Source organism: Delphinapterus leucas, chromosome 3, assembly GCF_059928025.1.
Source record: "Delphinapterus leucas isolate spDelLeu-1000000601 "Yukka" chromosome 3, BTC_Dleu_Yukka2, whole genome shotgun sequence".
Taxonomy (NCBI): Eukaryota; Metazoa; Chordata; class Mammalia; order Artiodactyla; family Monodontidae; genus Delphinapterus; species Delphinapterus leucas.
In genome coordinates, this window is record NC_143131.1 from 70,999,515 (window position 1) to 71,016,358 (window position 16,844).

The following is a 16,844-nucleotide window of genomic DNA, read 5'->3' on the forward strand; positions in this document are numbered from 1 at the left end:
ATTTTGGGTTTATTTTGATAAAGTTATTAAATTGATAGATGGAAAAATGCTATAGACATTCTTTTTGAAATTAGAAGGTATTTTTCAAAATCACTTGTAATATACATAGAAATAAGATAAAGGTAGGTTAAGAGGATTTATTGCTTGTTGAAAAAATACTCCTAAATAGTATTTAAAAATGGATTCATGTCCACACAGAGAGGTTTCTGCTTTGTAGTCTTTCATTGTATTATTGATTTGGATTTGAGTGATGATATACATGAATTGCTTTTCACATATTTGGACACTGTTTTTGCCAGAGTTCTCCAGAGAAACAGAACTAACATGAAATAGAAAGATGATAGTTATATAGATAGATAAATAGATAGATAGATAGAAAGATAAATAGACCTAGATATCTATCTATATCTCTCTAAAGAGATCTCTCTATAAATCTGTATTTATCTCTATCTATATAAGATATATGATGTGATATGATATATATGATGTATATATGTGTGTATATATGTATATGTATATATATATATATATATATATCTCAGAGAGAGGGATTGAGATTTTATTTTTAGGAATTTCCTTACATAATTGTGGAGAAGGCAAGCTAAAAATCTATAGGGCAGGTCAGCAAGCTGGAAACTTGATAGGGGCTGACAGTGCAGTCTTGAGGCAGAATTTCTTCATCAAGAAATCTGTTTTTGCTCTTAAAGCCTTAAGCTGATTGGATGAGGCCTACTCACATTAAGAGTACTCTTCTTTATTTATAGTCAGCTGTTAACCATATCTTCAGAATTCCTTCACAGCAACACCTAGACAGTATTTAATTAAATAACTAAGTATCATAGCCTAGCCAAGTTGACACATAAAATTAGTCAGCACAGATACCAAAAATGTGGAAGAAACAGTCAACATATTTTATTACAATGTGGATTTTTAAAAAAAATCTTGAAAGCTTGAAATATTAAACCTAAATTAAAAGAATGCACCAGATTAAATTCTATGAGTTGCATAAACACAGCACTGGGGAGACTTCACTTGGTGAGCACTCAGAGGGAAAATATTTCAATAGTAATGACTCTAAACTCAGTTTTTCAACAATGGGTGTGAATTGCCAAGAATTCTATTCATTCCTTCCATTCTTCCTTCCTTCTTCCTTTTTTTCCTATTCTTCTCTCTTTCCACAGAGACTTGTTGAGAACTTACTAGGTGGCAGGCACTGCCCTAGGCAAGCAGAACATAGCAGTAAATACAGGCAGAATTCCTGCACTCATGAAGCCTATGATCTATTTGTGGAGGTAGACAAGAAACAAGTAAACAAATGAAAATATGCCATAACTTCAGGCACTGAAAAGCACTAAGAAGGAAAGTCAAACAGTGTAAGTGGAGGTTAAAGTAGTCAGTGCAGGACTTTATGAGGATATGACATTTGAGCAGACTTCAGGGAAGGGAGGAAGTAAGACAGGCAAAGCTCTGTTGAAGAGCATTTCATGCAGAGCGTATAGTAAGTCTAAGGACTCTGAGATAGTAGACTTTTTGGTATATTCAGTAAACAGCAAGACATTCAGTGTGAGAAGACTACAGTAGAGGGGTAGAGGTGTGTGGTAGGTCTTAGGGTTATGAGAGAGGAAGAGGTCATGTCATGGAGGACCTTACAGATCCTCCTGTAAGGAGGAAGAAGTTTGCATTCTGTTACGTGTGATAGGAGGATCTTAAAAAGGGATGTGAGGTGACTTGATTTACATTTTAAAAAGGTCATTCTGGCTAATGTGTGCAGAATAGGCAAGAGGAGTAAAAGTGGAAACAGGAAGATTGCTAGAAGATTCTATTATAAAAGTCTAGGTAAGAGATGATGGTAGCTTAGACTGGGGTGTTAGCAATTAAGATTGAAATGTAGTTAAATACAGGGTATCTTTTGAAGGCAGAGCTGACAGGACACGTGGATGAATTAAATGTGGGATGTGAGAAAAAGAGAGGAATCAATGATGTTATTTAGGTTTTTGGCTAGTAAGGGAGCGGAGATACCATTTGCTACATGAGGATACTGGGGGAGGAGCTTTTATGCATAGGAAATTCAAGAGTTCTAGTTTGAACATGAGATATTCAAATGGAGCTGCCAAGGGACAGTTTGAGTTAAGAGGAGATGCTGGGGTTGGAGATATTAATTTGGGAGTTATTTGCATATATATGGTATTTAAAGTCGTGGATCTAGATCAAATTATTTAGGAAGAGTAGTAGACAGTGAAAAAGCCAAGGGTACTCCTGACATTTAGAACTTAAAAAGGTGTCTTGAAGGAATTATTAGTTATCTTCAAGTATTATAAGGGCTCTATGTTTAATAAAAATTTAGAAACATGAATCAGGACTAATGTGAGGAAGTCACCAGGAGCACATTTCTGTTCAATAAAGGGAACCACTTTTTAACACTTATAGCTAATGCCATATCTTATGAACATGGAATCACTGCAAATGTTCATATTTTCACCAAGTCACAGACTTTCTAGAAAGGCCTTTTGTATTGGGTAGGACTTATTCTATATAAATTCCAATGTCTTTTTCAAGATTTAAGACTCAATGTTCATCCTTCAATTTTTGTTTTCATGATGGTTTTCCTTATTCAGCAGTCTTCAGAAGGTGCCTATTTGCCTCAAGATAAAATCCAAATGCCTCTGATTAACTTTTAAAAACTTCCTTAACTTTGCCCTAACTTACAACTTCATCTTCCTTTGTGATTATGAATTCTCTGCTCTAGTAAGGCTGCTTCTTCCTTCTCTACCACAGAAAAATGTTCATCTTGTCTTCTTACCTTTTCTTATCTCCTTGCCTGAGAGATCCAGTCCCTTTTCTTTCACTATTAAAGGAGTTAGAAACTCAAGGAAAAGCTTTGCCCTTTTTCTCTAGGACACAATCTATCAGACTCTTCTGAACTGCCATTGTGGTAATATAACATGTTAACTCATGTTAACAATCACATATTGATTTTACATTGTAGTGTGTTATTATGTTACCACTTCATAAGTGCATATCTCATCCTCTCAACAAGAATTTTATTCATTGTAATAGATACAGTTTATTGAGTTCCTACTTTGTTCCATTATCTTCTTATCTCAAATCCTCATAAAAACCTCCTGAAGGTAGGGTGTAGAAGCTCTCATCGCCTCACCCACGTTCCCTTGTCACTCACCATTCTAGTGCATGGCCATGGAATCTGCCTGGTAACTCCCAGCTTTGCTTTCTCTCACCTGTGAGCATGGGACATCTCAGAAGTACAGCGAGTTAAAGAATCTAGGAGCAGCCTTCACCAAAGGTGGAAGGGAGTTGGGGGATAAGTACCTCAGCTTCCTCACTCCTCATGTAGTATAACTCTGAGGTGTGTTTAACAAGATTTCCCCTAGTTCCCCATCGGATTGAGCTCGCACCCCTTGCCCACACTGATTACCTACTTGATGACATACCCATTATTGGCTTCCTTCCATTCCCTGTCTCACTTCCCTCTGCAGTGGAGTTTCTTGGGATGATCTCTCAAATAATTTATAAACCAGTTCTAGTCTTGGGGTCTGATTTTGGGGGAACCCAACCTCACAATAGGTATTGCTACCCACACAGGTAACAGATGAGAAAACTGAGACTCAGAGAGGTTAAGCAACTTGACCAGAGTTATAGAGCTAGCAGTGGCAGAGGAGGGATTTACATGCAATCTCTCTGTCCAAGCAACTCAGGTTTGGAGCTGATTTACTATCTATGTTATCGTACTGTAACGCTCTGTGAACACTCAACAAAGAATCTGTCAAGTGACTATAAAAACCATACAGATTTCAAGTCAGTTTAGCTTTTCTTTCCCTAATATCATTTATCTTAGTGTTAAATGCTGCATTTATTTATTAGATGATTAAATGTTTGCCTCACTCTAAATTGTATGATCCATGAGAGCAAGGACCATGCCTATTTTGGCTCAGCATTGTTTCCTTGGAACTTAATAAATATTTGTTAAGTGGAAGGAAAGATGTAATGGAAGCCATGAGTAAGCAGGAATCCTGAGATAGAGAGGTGTGGAGAGAGAGGTGGTTGGGGGTGGTTGATACTGGGGGCAGAGTCAGAATCAGTGGCTGTGTTGAGCAGAGAAATAGAGTGAAGGAGTGACAGGGCTCCTGAGCCATGGGAATGGTGGCACCGCGAAAGGAGATAATAACATGGTCCCCATTCTTCAGACATGACCACAAGCATGGCTGTTAGTGATCTTACGGTTCCCTATGAGACTAGATGTTTCGTTGGGGGACAGTTTGCTTCTCCTACCTTACTTCCCCAGAAATCCTTATAATAAACCTTCATCACTTAAGGTGAATCGACCACACCTTTGGAACTCAAAAGCTTACAGATCTGTCTGCTGAAGATAATAATATTGTCATACTTTTTCAGAGTTGTGAAAGAGACAGTGCACAAGAGAACGCTTTGACAACTTTAAAAGTTTCTATCAATACAAATATAAGGCATGAATTTTGTACAACTTTTAACAAAACAAAACATATTATCAGATTATTTCTTCACGAATGCCACTGTAATACTCATGATAGTTTTTCTTGAATTTTTCCCATTTGGTCGTCAATGAGCTCTTTTATGTCCAATGCATAACCACTTTTGCTTCTATCCTATTATTTAGCTGAAAATACATGTTAACAAAAAGACAAAATATATTTGAATCAAGCAATAAATAGTCCTAGAAAGTCACTCCCTGTGGTCAGCATTGCTCCAGTGATAATATTCATGACTGGGAAATGGGTTCTCATCCCAGCCACACCATGACTAACACTGAATAAGCTTCTTAGCCATTGTGCTAAATAGCCTTTGTTAGGTCATACAATAGGATAACTGAAATACAAAATGACTCCAGTATAACAAACAACATGCCTATATTTAACAGAAATAAATTCTTCATCACAGGGGTTCTCAAACCCTGGTGTAAGTAGTGTGAAGCCCCTACCCTTTGGCATTCATCTGTTCTATGCAGGCAGTGGTCTCTCACTGCAAACACCAGTTCCTTTCTACCTGTGGGCTTTCTCTGGCTAGGGGAGATGCTCAGGCTGCACACAGGGCAGTCTGGAGGTGTTGCAAAGGAGATGCTTTCAGAAGAAGCCCTCAACCAATGACAAACAGGAGCTCAAGAAAAAAAACCAGTTTCAGTGTCCTTCAGGTGTGTCAGCTCTCAGAGGAGTTCTGTGCTATCTCCCAGAGCTCCCCGGTAGGATCGAGCCCCAGCTGCTCTCAGCAGTGACCAGATCCTTAACACATCTTGTATTAACTTCCTTCCCTTCCCTACTCTCCTTCTGAAATTTCCCAGGATCACCTCCCAAATAAACAACTTAACACTCAAGTCTTAGTTTCAGAGTCTGCTTCTGGGAAAACCCAAACTAGGATACCTGGTCTGCAAACCAATGCCAATTTTTAAAAATCCATGGAAAAATGAAAAAGAAGGACATAATATACCATGCACATTTCATGAAGCTAAATTTATGTAATTCAAAAGACTTTGCTTTTTTGCTGAAATTATTTCCTTCCCTTTTCTTTTTGTTTTTTCCCTCTCTCCCTTCCTTTCTCTCTCCCTTCCTTTCTCTCTCCCTGTCCCCTATTCCCCAACCCTGCTTTTCACTATTTCTGCTAGAAATGTCTTTTCCTTTTATGAAATAGAGTTGTAGGAAATGATTGTTAATAATAACAAAATACTCCTCACTTCACAAAATTCATAATTTAGTAGTCTCTCAATTTTGTTGAAGCTTTAGTAGTCTGTAAAATCCAGAAATCTGGAAGTTACTGCTGTACTACATGTTATATTTCATTGTTATTTTCACAATTAAAGAATGAAGAGAAAGTTAAAATATTAAAAAGTTGTGTTGAGATAACAAGTGAAATTGAGTTCTTCAAAAATGTGAATTAAGAAATAATTATAGTTAGAAATATCTTAGAAAGGTAGTTTTAGTTAGGTAAAGTTACATTACTCACAATTTCTTTTGATGTACATAAAACTCACCTTATTTTATCTGTAATTATCTCAAGGCTCTATTTAACCCATTCATTGTATAGTTACTTTAAAGCCTATTAAAAAGGTTTGTGTATTTGATGTACTAACTAAATTCAGAGATGAATGGGTTACTGGGAGATTCTCAGGTAGACCCAAGAATGCAACCTGAATTCAGAGACTTTGCAAGATTCCTAAGGTGAAGAGGCCAAAGGTTAGTTGGATTCCATGACTGTGTTTCAGGTGGTATTTAAATTGTTACAGACAGAGGCAAAGAATGGGAGTGTAATGATGAGGAGAATGTGAACTGGAGTCCTATACCACCTTGAGTCCCCCATTTCCCTTGCCCTGAAACCATTCCACTTCCTTTTCTCTCTTACTTCTAGCATGGAGCACTATCACGTAAAGGAACCTGGTGCAGAAAGGAAAAATAGAACTATTCCTGGTTAGAGGAAACTAGTAGGCAAAGAAAAACAGACTAGAATTGATGAAGGGGAAAAATTTCTGATATAGAATAATGAAAAATCGGCAAAATAAAGACCAAAGGATAAAAATAACCTAAATAATAAAAAATAAAGATATTTTTCTACTCTTCTTTCAAGAGAAGGGATATTTAGATCTAATTGATCTAAGCTCCTTTAACCATATGTAAGTTTAAATGTTTTAAGAGGGTTCCCAATAATTTTCTTTGAAGTTTATTTTACTGCCTCAGAGATTGTACTATTCTTTAATTTCTCCATCGTGTTTATAATTTTCATCAAGCTTAGTTATTATACCACATACTGTAACCTCTGCAGAGCTATTTACTTTTTCATCAAAATAATTTCCATTAACCTGTATTTCCTCAATGTTATTTGCTCAAAACACCTCCCTAATAAGGAAATTTGTGCTCTTGAAAATTTTAAGATGAGGTCAACAAATGCAGTAAGGATATTAGGGGTTAGGAGAAAAGGCTTCTTTTCAAAATTCTGAGGTCAATGAAACCTTTTGACACTCTTTAGAGAAACTTGGAAGCCTATTTGTTTAGCTGAGTATGCACTAGGGCATGAAACACAATAATACTCATCATGACTTCTTGCTTAGTTTTCCCTTCAGAAACTACTCAGATATTTATCTAAATTCCTTGAGTTTCTCTGAAATTGTATTACTGAGTCAGAGTTACCTTTTCACATATTGAGTTATCAAAACTGCAAAATGTTTTGGAATGTATTACATTCATATTTGAGTGGCCAATAAAATCAGAATGAGCCAAATTCATTTTTTAAAAAATTGTGTTCAGGTTCTTTTACCCATGTCTTTGCCCAGCATTTCTGATTGTTTATTCTTCATTAAATACTATGTTTAATTCCATATCTGGAATAACTTTTCTTAAATCACAGATATCAAAAATTGTTTTACTAAAAGTAAAAGCTATTTTGAATTTTCCTCTTTTCTTTTGTATACTGTTTTTCAGTGCCTCCCTGTTTAATATTATCTGTGAATTTAATTAACAGACTGTTTACTTCCCTTTGTTAACTAATGTTACATAACACCACACCTAACACCAGTCCCTGCAGAAACCCTGTAATGCCCCTCTTCAAATAAATATTTCATAGGTTTTTGTTCTTTTAAAATTTTCTTCAGTTTTTGACTCATGAAACTTCAAGGAGTGTATCTATGTCAGGAAATTCAGGGGCTTGGAAGAAAAGGAAAGGGAAACACAGAAGAAACTGAGAGAGAAATTAGCAGAAAAACAAAAACAAAAACATGAGACTATAGAGACTGTAAATGAGAGATGGGCAGGTCAAGGTGAATAGAGAAAGAAAAAAGGCAATAGACAGAAATAAAGGAGGTAAAACATTTAGCCCTTTTGGAAAAAATTGAAAGTCAGTGAAGATAGAAGACTGCTTTGAGATTAAGGAAATACACAAAGAATAGTAAAGATCAAGGCCTAGATCCATCCAATAAATGGAGTATATAAAAACATTTGAAAATATCTCATCAAAAATATTTGGTAATCTCTTTAGATGAAAAGGACAACACTACTCTAAGACTGAATATAATGTAAGATATTGGTATTAGGTTGATACACAAATAGACATAGTAGATCCCACTGGTTGAGCGATTGATGTCTAAAGATGTGAGCTGATCTAATCCAGGATTTGTTAAAAGAATGGAGACCTGTTCAAAGCAGTTGGCAAGGATGCATAGCATTGGGCTAGGTAGTAGGATAGACTACAGGCTGTATCTGCAGTATACCTTTGTAGTAACTAGAAAACAATATAAATCAGTATGTAATTGATGTTGGACTACATTAAATATTGGCCTTTAGATGCTAAAGAATTTTCAAAAAAGGGGAAGGACATAATTCCGCAAATTAGAGTAGTGAATCTTACCTGGAATCTCAGGAAGAATACCTATGGTGTGTGAGCACTTAGAAAATATCAGTGATAACCCAGAGCTGGTGATTACCTACCAGTCCAATGTCCTACTTTCAAAGGCTGATGATGGTGTTGCATACCATTTTCTTGTTTAGCGTACTATAATATAGTGGTTCTTAAACTTAAATGTGCAAATCTTGGAGGGTGCGTTAAAACACAGATTACTGCATTTTCTGATTCAGAGGGTCTAGGGTTGGAGGGGTCCAAGAATTTGCATTTCTAACAAGTTCCTAGGATATTGCTGGTCTGAGACCACTCTTGCGATTAGTCAGTCCATCTTCACTCTCCCAGGTAGTACACTGCATAAGAGGTGAGCAGAATAAAGGAGTCCTTAGGATTACTGGTAATCACATTGTCACTGATTTGGCAAACAGGGTTATGGAAATAGACATTTCTAAAGGAAAATGTCTTGTGTGCACCTTGCCACCTCGTTTACTGGTCTTTTCCTTTTTCCCTTGGCCTCTATTTCAGACCCTTCCCATCCTTAATGTGCTTCTTGTTGGTTTGACTATCCTTAGCAGAGAAAATACTGATCTCAAAGATCAATATTTAATGGCATTTAATGTGGGATTCCTCCTGGGAGAATGCAAAATATAAGAATAATATATGAATCCAAAAGGGCAAATCAGATACTGGAATTTCAAAAAATGGGAACGATTCCTCCACCTATGTTTATACATATTCCAGTAGAAAAGACAAAAACAAAAACCATTCTCTTCGGCTATATATTAAGAGTGAAATTTCAGTTTATTGATAATTATTGAAACCATACATAATTGTAACTGACACTTTGGGACCTTGACATCTGCCAGTTGAAAGTGCTCTGTGCATTCACATGTACATCGTGGAGTATGCCCTGCCGTGTTTTGCACACAAACGAGGACAAAAGGGCGTTGATTAGTGATGTCTGGGGCACCTCTCCTCTCCACACCTTATTAGTTACCCGACAGACTTGCAATGGCAAGGTAGTGTGTGTGAAAGAGAAAGAAAAAGAGAAAGGGAATAGAGGGGGAGTGGGAAAAGAAAAAACCTGTACGGTGGTAGAAATCTGACTTCAAACAACCACTATTTCTACTAAAATTCTTAGCCCTCCCCATATGGCCCCCCCCATTATCCATCTCGCTTCCTTTGAGTTTCAGAACCCAGTTTTTAAAATTTCATTTTATTTTTTAGCTTGTAAGAGTCATATAGTAATTTATACTGTGAAAAGAAAACGTAAACAGTCACAGTACGGTCTCGACCTTCCAAGCGGGCCGCCCCCTCCAACACCCCACCTCCGAGGGCCTTGAATGTCTGGTTTCTGCGCCGCCGGCCACGGGTGTTTGTTCTACCGGTCAGGAAGCAAGGAATTGGCTTCGCGGCATCTTCCTTTCCCTCTCCCAGGTCCTCCCTCTTCAACCCCTCCTTGTCTCTCCCGTCTCTCCTGTTTTCACCGCGCTGAGCAGCCGCGCGCTCTGGACCCACTCCTCCCCTCCTCCGCCTCACCGGCCCTTCAAACAAAGCCCAGGGAGGCCGGCGCGCAAGAGATGCAGCCGCGCCGCCACGCGCTCCACCCACAGCGGGACAGCGAGCGCGGCCGCGCACCGCGCGTCCCCGCCGCTTCCTTCCCTCCCGACTCTTCCTTTTCCTTCTCCAGGCCCAGCCCCCCAACCACCGCGCCGGGAAGGCGCCTGCGCAGAAGCTGCTCTCTCCCTCCTCCTTCCCCGCCCTTCCTTCCCTCTGCTCCTCCTCCCGTGCCCCGCCTTCCTTTCTCTGTCGTCGATTTCACTGAGCGCTCCAGGTTGCGAGCAGTTCAGTCAGTTTTCCCACTACCCCCGCCCCCCTTCCTCTTTTCTCCCCACCCCTCGCGTCTCAGCCCCGTGGAGGATGAAGCGGCTGCAGTGGCCCCAGCCCCAGCAGCGGCACCGGCGGTGGCTGCGGTGGGGGTGGCCGGAACTGGGGTGGTGAAGAAGCGGTGGCGGCGGGGGCCGTGGCGGTGGCTGAAGGAGCAGCAGCCGCCCCAGCCGCTTCCCCTGTGCTTCCCTTCCTCTTGAGTGCAGCCAGGAAGTTTTTCGCTTCTGTGCATGTGTGTGTGCGTGAGTGTGGGTGTGTAAGGTGAAGATTTGGGCGGCGTTTGTGCAGGCGTTGGGTTTTTTGCCCACTTCTCTTCCCGTAACCCGGGTAGCTCCCGAGCCTGGGCTGTGGCCCGAAGAGGGGGCGCGGCGGCGGGCTCTCTCCTTTTGTTGTTGTTTCCTCCGCCTGGGGAGCTGAAGAGGGGACGCGCCTGGGTGGGGCGGCTCGGAGCCCGGGCCTGGTGGCCCCCGGGGCTCCCGGGCGGGCAGGGTAGGGCAGAGTAGAGCGGGCTTCAACATGATGGCGGCCGAGGCCGGCAGTGAGGAGGGCGGCCCGGTCACCGCCGGGGCAGCCGGAGGCGGCGGGGCCGCGGGCTCCAGTGCCTATCCGGCAGTGTGTCGGGTGAAGATACCCGCCGCCCTGTCTGTGGCAGCCGCCCCCTTTCCTGGGCTGGCGGAGGCTGGAGTGGCCGGGACTCTGGGTGGCGGAGTCGCTTTGGGGTCAGGGTTCCTGGGACCCGGGTCTGTGGCGGGGGCACTGGGGGGAGCCGGACTGTCAGGGGGAGGTGCTGCTGCTGGCGTGGCTGGTGCTGCCGCCGCCGGACCTGGCGGGGAGATGGCTTTCACCAAGGGGACCACTTCGTTGCCTGCTGAGACCTTCGGGGCAGGCGGCGGATTCCCTCCTTTGCCGCCTCCTCCTCAGCTGCCCCCTTTGGGCGCGGGCCTGGGAACAGCGGACGAAGGTGACTCTCTGGATGGACCAGAATACGAGGAGGAAGAGGTGGCCATCCCGCTGACCGCTCCGCCAACTAACCAGTAAGTCAAGACCGGTGTTTTGGGGGAAGCTGACTCCTGGAAAGAAGTGGGAAAACATGCCTCGTTCTTTCAGCTGTTACTCGTTGTGAAAAGTTTTGAAGCTTATGGTTCTGTGCATAGGGATTTAATTTGATCACTCATCTTCCCTACAGGCACACTCCCTGGCGGCTTGGTATATCTATTGCTCCTCTGGGAAGATCTAAAGTTTTAAAGATGGGAAGCATGGGAAAATGTGTATCCAGTGAGAACCGGATATGGTTCTGCCCCTTGCAAATTGAGGTGGCGTCCTGGGATTCAGCTGAGCTTGCAGCTACCAAGGCAGTCGTAGTCTATGTTAACCTGGTTGTGTTCCCTGTTGAAGCTAGATGACTAGTGAGAAGCTTGGAATACAAGCATTTAAATGAGTATTGTGTTAATATCATTCGAAACATGCATTGGTCAGAATGCTTTGTTTTTGTTGCACTGCAAATCCCAGCTTCTGCCTGTTGAAATCATTGCGATGCAGAGAAGTCTTTGGATCACTTTTGAAAACGTGGGTCAGCGAGAAAGGAAAGGAGTTCTGTTAATTACAGGTGTGGTTAAGGGCTCATACTCCAACAATATTTGTAACTTGTGCCGTAGAATTCCCATTTATTAATATTAGTGTAATTCTTCTATAAGTTGAAGCTTTCTAAACACAATATTGGAGCAAAACAAAATTAATAGTGTGCTTCCCTTCAACACTTTGTTGGTGGCAAATACAGTATTCTATTTGAAAATTAATTTTGCCAGTCTACTGCGGAATATATATGACAAATGACTTTTCTATATATAGTACCTCCCCCTTGTTCTCTTCATAAGTGAACTTAGGTATGTATTTATAAAGCTGGACCTTGATGAGAGGAAAATGTTGATGGGAAGAGGTAATAGTAGGTAAAACTTGCTTTATAGATCCCTCATATCTGTCTTAATTTTCCTTTAGAATGTTGACAACCTTGGTGAGTATCAGAAGAAGAAAGATTTGGTTTCTGTGTTGACAATCACTCTAGACAATTGCAGGTTTTTTTGTTTTTTCGTGGGTTTTGTTTTCGTTTGTTTTTTTGATAATCTTCTTTGGAAGAATTAAAAACGACTTAACGAATTAGGACATTTTTGACTTAAGGCTACATCTTTTGATGGAAAAGTAAAGTTAGTCTTACTTAGGTCAGCCATGGTATAGGGGTGTTGTATTCCTTTTATATTATTCATTGTGAGTTCAATTTTTTGGTCTGATTTCATACCAACTTATCATTTCACATCTGTATATTGCAGACTTTTCTGAAGGTGTTCTGAGAGTATTAAAAATTTAAAATATACTGCACTGTTTACACACCTTCAAGCCTTCTTGAAAAAATCACTTAAGTATTAAGGTTCCTGTGGTTACGATAAAGTGCAACTTTTCATTATGAAAGAATATAGGCTTATGCCAGTTATTAACTAAATTGAATTAGGCATATTTAGTATATTGCAGTTTTAAATATTTTTAAAGGTAGAATTTATTTTGTAGAGCAATTTTAGCTTCACAGAAGAATTGAGCAGAAAACACATAGTGTTCCCATTAAATTTTTAATAATAAACATGAGTGAGTATATAAGAAAAATTATGTTTCTGAGAAGTCCATTTGAGATTTTCATCATTGTTTGTTTTTGGGAATAAAAATATTATTTGTGTGACTGTGTATATGAGAATTGTACCTGTTCTAAAAGGTATCCTCCATTTCTAGTATGTTTTTTAAATTTGCCACTGAGAAGTACAAATTTCCCTCTTTTCTTATCTTAGATATCAACCCAAAGTCACTGGAGGCAATACAGTGTAGTGGTTAAGCGTGCAAATTCTGAAGTTAGACAAGATTTGGGTTGGAATCCTGACTCTGCTACTAACTAGCTGTGTGATCTTGGAAAGGTCAGTTTCCCCATCTGTAAAATGGGGACAATAATGGTGTCTCCCTCATATGGTCGTGTGTTTTTTTTTTTTTTTTTTTTTTTTTTGGCGGTACACGGGCCTCTCACTGTTGTGGCCTCTCCCGTTGCAGAGCACAGGCTCAGCGGCTATGGCTCATGGGCCTAGCCGCTCTGCGGCATGTGGGATCTTCCCGGACCGGGGCACGAACCCGTGTCCCCTGCATTGGCAGGCAGACTCTCAACCACTGCGCCACCAGGGGAGCCCCATATGGTCGTTTTTAAGGTTAATGAGAACCCCCTGAACATATTCAGCACAGTCCCTGGCACATAGTAAGTGTTCAATAAATTAGTAGTCTCCCCAAATAATAATATATTATTTTACTGTCATTAAATTGCCTACTAATTCTATTGCTATAGGAACTCCCTTACTAATAACTATTTGAGAGAATGTTTTGAACTCCGAAGGTCTGTCTACTATGATTGATTATATCAAAAATTTTATTTTAAATTCATAAAGGCTTCTAGCAGGCTAAGCAGGTTTAGAGATGGAATTCAAGTGTTTTCTATAAATTCCTATTTTTAAATAAAAGGAAAAGCCTTAACGACTTTGTTAAATAATGTCAAATCTTTCATAAAAGTATTGAAGAAATGCTTTTGGACTAATATATGATTACTAGTGACTGGTCACCTTAGTTATTGATAGCATGATATTAAGGAGGTTCAGGTCATAGGATCGCGTCCACAGTGGGCTTGTTAGATAGACCAGGGTTCCCTGATCATGGAGTTCAACCATGTGTCCAGCTGGTTCAGTGCTGTTGGTCACAAGAGTCAAGTGACAATATGTAGATAGACCAGTGCAAATATAATAACACTATTAGTATTTTGTACCTTGCTTTTCTGTGTGCATGGTGAATCATTAGTCTCATGTTTATTACTGAGCATTTTCATTAGTTGGGTTAAGGCCAGAAAAGTTTGTATAATTATAACTATTACATGTATTTGAATATTCTTTTTTTTTGGTGCAAATTTTGAGGAAAAAATTTTAAAAAGAAAAAACATTCTCCCCATATATTTTTATGCTATAAAAGGTTTTGTATCTAAAACTGCTGAAAAAGTTTTTTTTCAATACAGGTACTCCCTGTATTGTTATGTAGCTGCTTTTCGTGGTCCTTGTTATTTCTTTCTCTTTTCCCCAGGGGTGAGGGGTGATAGGAAAGGAGAAGTTCCCTTAGTCTACCATCAATTATGTACAGAGATTTTTAACTATGAGCCTGCAGTAGCGGGAGGCTCTTGGGCTGAATCCAACTGACAGATATATATTGCTTGCTCGTAGTGTATTTGGAGCATTTAGTGATTACTTGCCACCATTTAAAAATAGGAAAACTTCATGTTTAAGAAGTCTCGATTTCTAGCATCACTTGAGAAATCAGAGGAGTTGGCTCTACCTGGTTGCTGTTCCTGCTTGAGAATAGATTTCTAGAGCTGAGTAGTGATTGCCCCATTTAGGTGAATTCTGAGCTCTACAGTTAACTGTGGTTACTACCAGGCCTGCTTTGCCTTTGATGTTATTTGCCTGGCATCTGGCTTAACTAGATCTTACCTTGGACCTAAAACGCAGGCTTTCTCAAGCCTGAAAGTTGAAGAAAAAAGAAATAAGGAATGTAAATAATACCTTTCTTTTCCTTAAGAATCATCTTACTGTTTCTACAAAAATAAAATCATTCTTAAGTCAAATAATTGTTAAATGTTAGTACTAAGACATGTAGCATTCATTAACTTTGTCACTGATTGCATTGTAACTCTGGCTGAGTCATTATTTCTTAATAAAAATGGGGGTGAGAATTGAAGAGATTAGTTATGGACAAAGTGGTTTCTGACCAGGACCAGATATTTTTGCTATGAGTAGTAGAGCAATGTAGTAGGAGCTTAATTTAAGGGATACAACAATGAGTAAGATACCCCTTTTCTTAATGTCTCTCTAGTAGAAAGTTAAGTTACCAATTACTGTCATTCAGGCTAGCTTAAGATAAATATCATGAGTGAAGTATGAGCAAAGGGTCATGGGGGTTAAAAGAATAAGATATTTATATAATTAGAATCAGTAAAGTCTTAGAGGAAAAGTAGCAGGTATGTTTTCAATGCTGCTTAATTTATTCTGAACAAGAGGTAATTGGTTCCTATGCCCTTTGCCTAAAGATTCTGTCAGGTAGAAAAGAATTACAAATTAATGAGTATAAACTTTTGACCTTTAGTGAGGAGTCTGTCCTACTGAACTCTTTTTTTTTTTTTTTTTTTTTGCGGTACGTGGGCCTCTCACTGTTGTGGCCTCTCCCGTTGCGGAGCACAGGCTCTGCACGTGCAGGCTCAGCGGCCATGGCTCACGGGCCCAGCTGCTCCGCGGCATGTGGGATTTTCCCGGACCGGGGCATGAACCCGTGTCCTGTGCATTGGCAGGCGGACTCTCAATCACTGCGCCACTAGGGAAGCTCCTATTGAACTCTTAATTATTTACCTGTGGTCTGGGGTAGGTTGAAGGGGGTGCCTACAGTTAACTGAGAATACACAGCACTACCAAAGGCTTGAATTGGTCTGGATCATTGATTAGCCACTCTAGGGAAACCAGGCAAACATTATTGACAGAGCCAAAAAAAAAGACCCAAAAGCCAAAACAACAGCAACAAAAAAACCTGACGGGTAAATTAGGAAGAAGAAGGGGAAAATAAAGAGGTCTTTTGGTTGCTTTGCTCCCTATCTCTTTACTAGCCATTAGGGAAATGAGAGAATGCCTTTAAGAGCAGCTCAAATACTCCAAACAGTACCTCGGTGGGGGCAGGTGATGGAACTTAGAGCGATTATTGTCAGGTATGACTGATGACATTTCTTGGTTGCTTACTACCTAACAGGAACTGTTCTAATTGGTTTGCATGTGTTGTTGTAGTTGCCTATTGCTTCACTCCAAAACTTAGTTGCTGAAACATTTATTTGCTCTTGATTCTAAAATTTGGGCAGGGCTTGTTGGGGACTGCTCCATGTGTCACCTGTTGGCTATAATGTCCAAGGTATCTTTTTAACTCATAAGTCTGGTACCTCAGCTGGGATGGCTGGAACAGCTGGTGGATAGCTGGGCATCTGTGTGTGTATGTGTGTATCTGTGTCCATGTCTCCCCCCACCCCAACTTCTCCATTTCATTAGCTTGAACTTCTCCACAGCATGGCAGATGGGTTCCATGAGGGAGCATTCCCAGAGGACAGGCCTCACCTGCCAACACGTATTAAGCCTCTCTGTTCTTCATGTTTGCTAACGTTCCAATGGCAAATGCTAATCACGTGAGTCAGTCTAGATTTAGTGTGGGAGTGGGCTATAAAAGGGCACCAATATTAGAAGGTGAGATTTCTTGGGGACATCAGAGTAACTGCCTACTGCATGTATTATTCATTTACAAGTAAATATTAGATAATATTAGAATACTAGTGGTTAGGGAGAGCGTGGGAGAAACGGCAAGTACTTTGAAGTTTTTCCCTTAGGGTCTACATGGTAAATTGTCTTTCATCGAATGGTCCAAATATCCCCACAATATATTTTGCTTCTGACCACCATTATCTTAATTTTAAACCAAAGATACTGAATATGGAT

At 40.2% G+C, this 16,844-nt stretch overlaps 1 protein-coding gene across 3 annotated transcripts in view; it reads left to right on the plus strand.

Annotated features, from left to right (window-relative positions):
- Window positions 1-10,245: 10,245 nt before the first annotated feature.
- Window positions 10,246-16,844, plus strand: part of RASA1 (RAS p21 protein activator 1) — a 109,192-nt gene continuing 102,593 nt past the window's right edge. Inside the window, exon 1 of one of the 3 annotated variants that reach the window (XM_089909101.1) lies at window positions 10,246-11,291. In XM_089909101.1, the coding sequence (XP_089765227.1) occupies window positions 10,774-11,291 (518 nt within the window). In that variant the 5' untranslated portion in view covers window positions 10,246-10,773. The remainder of the gene's footprint in view (window positions 11,292-16,844) is intronic. The other 2 variants (XM_089909099.1, XM_089909100.1) reach the window with 2 other exon arrangements.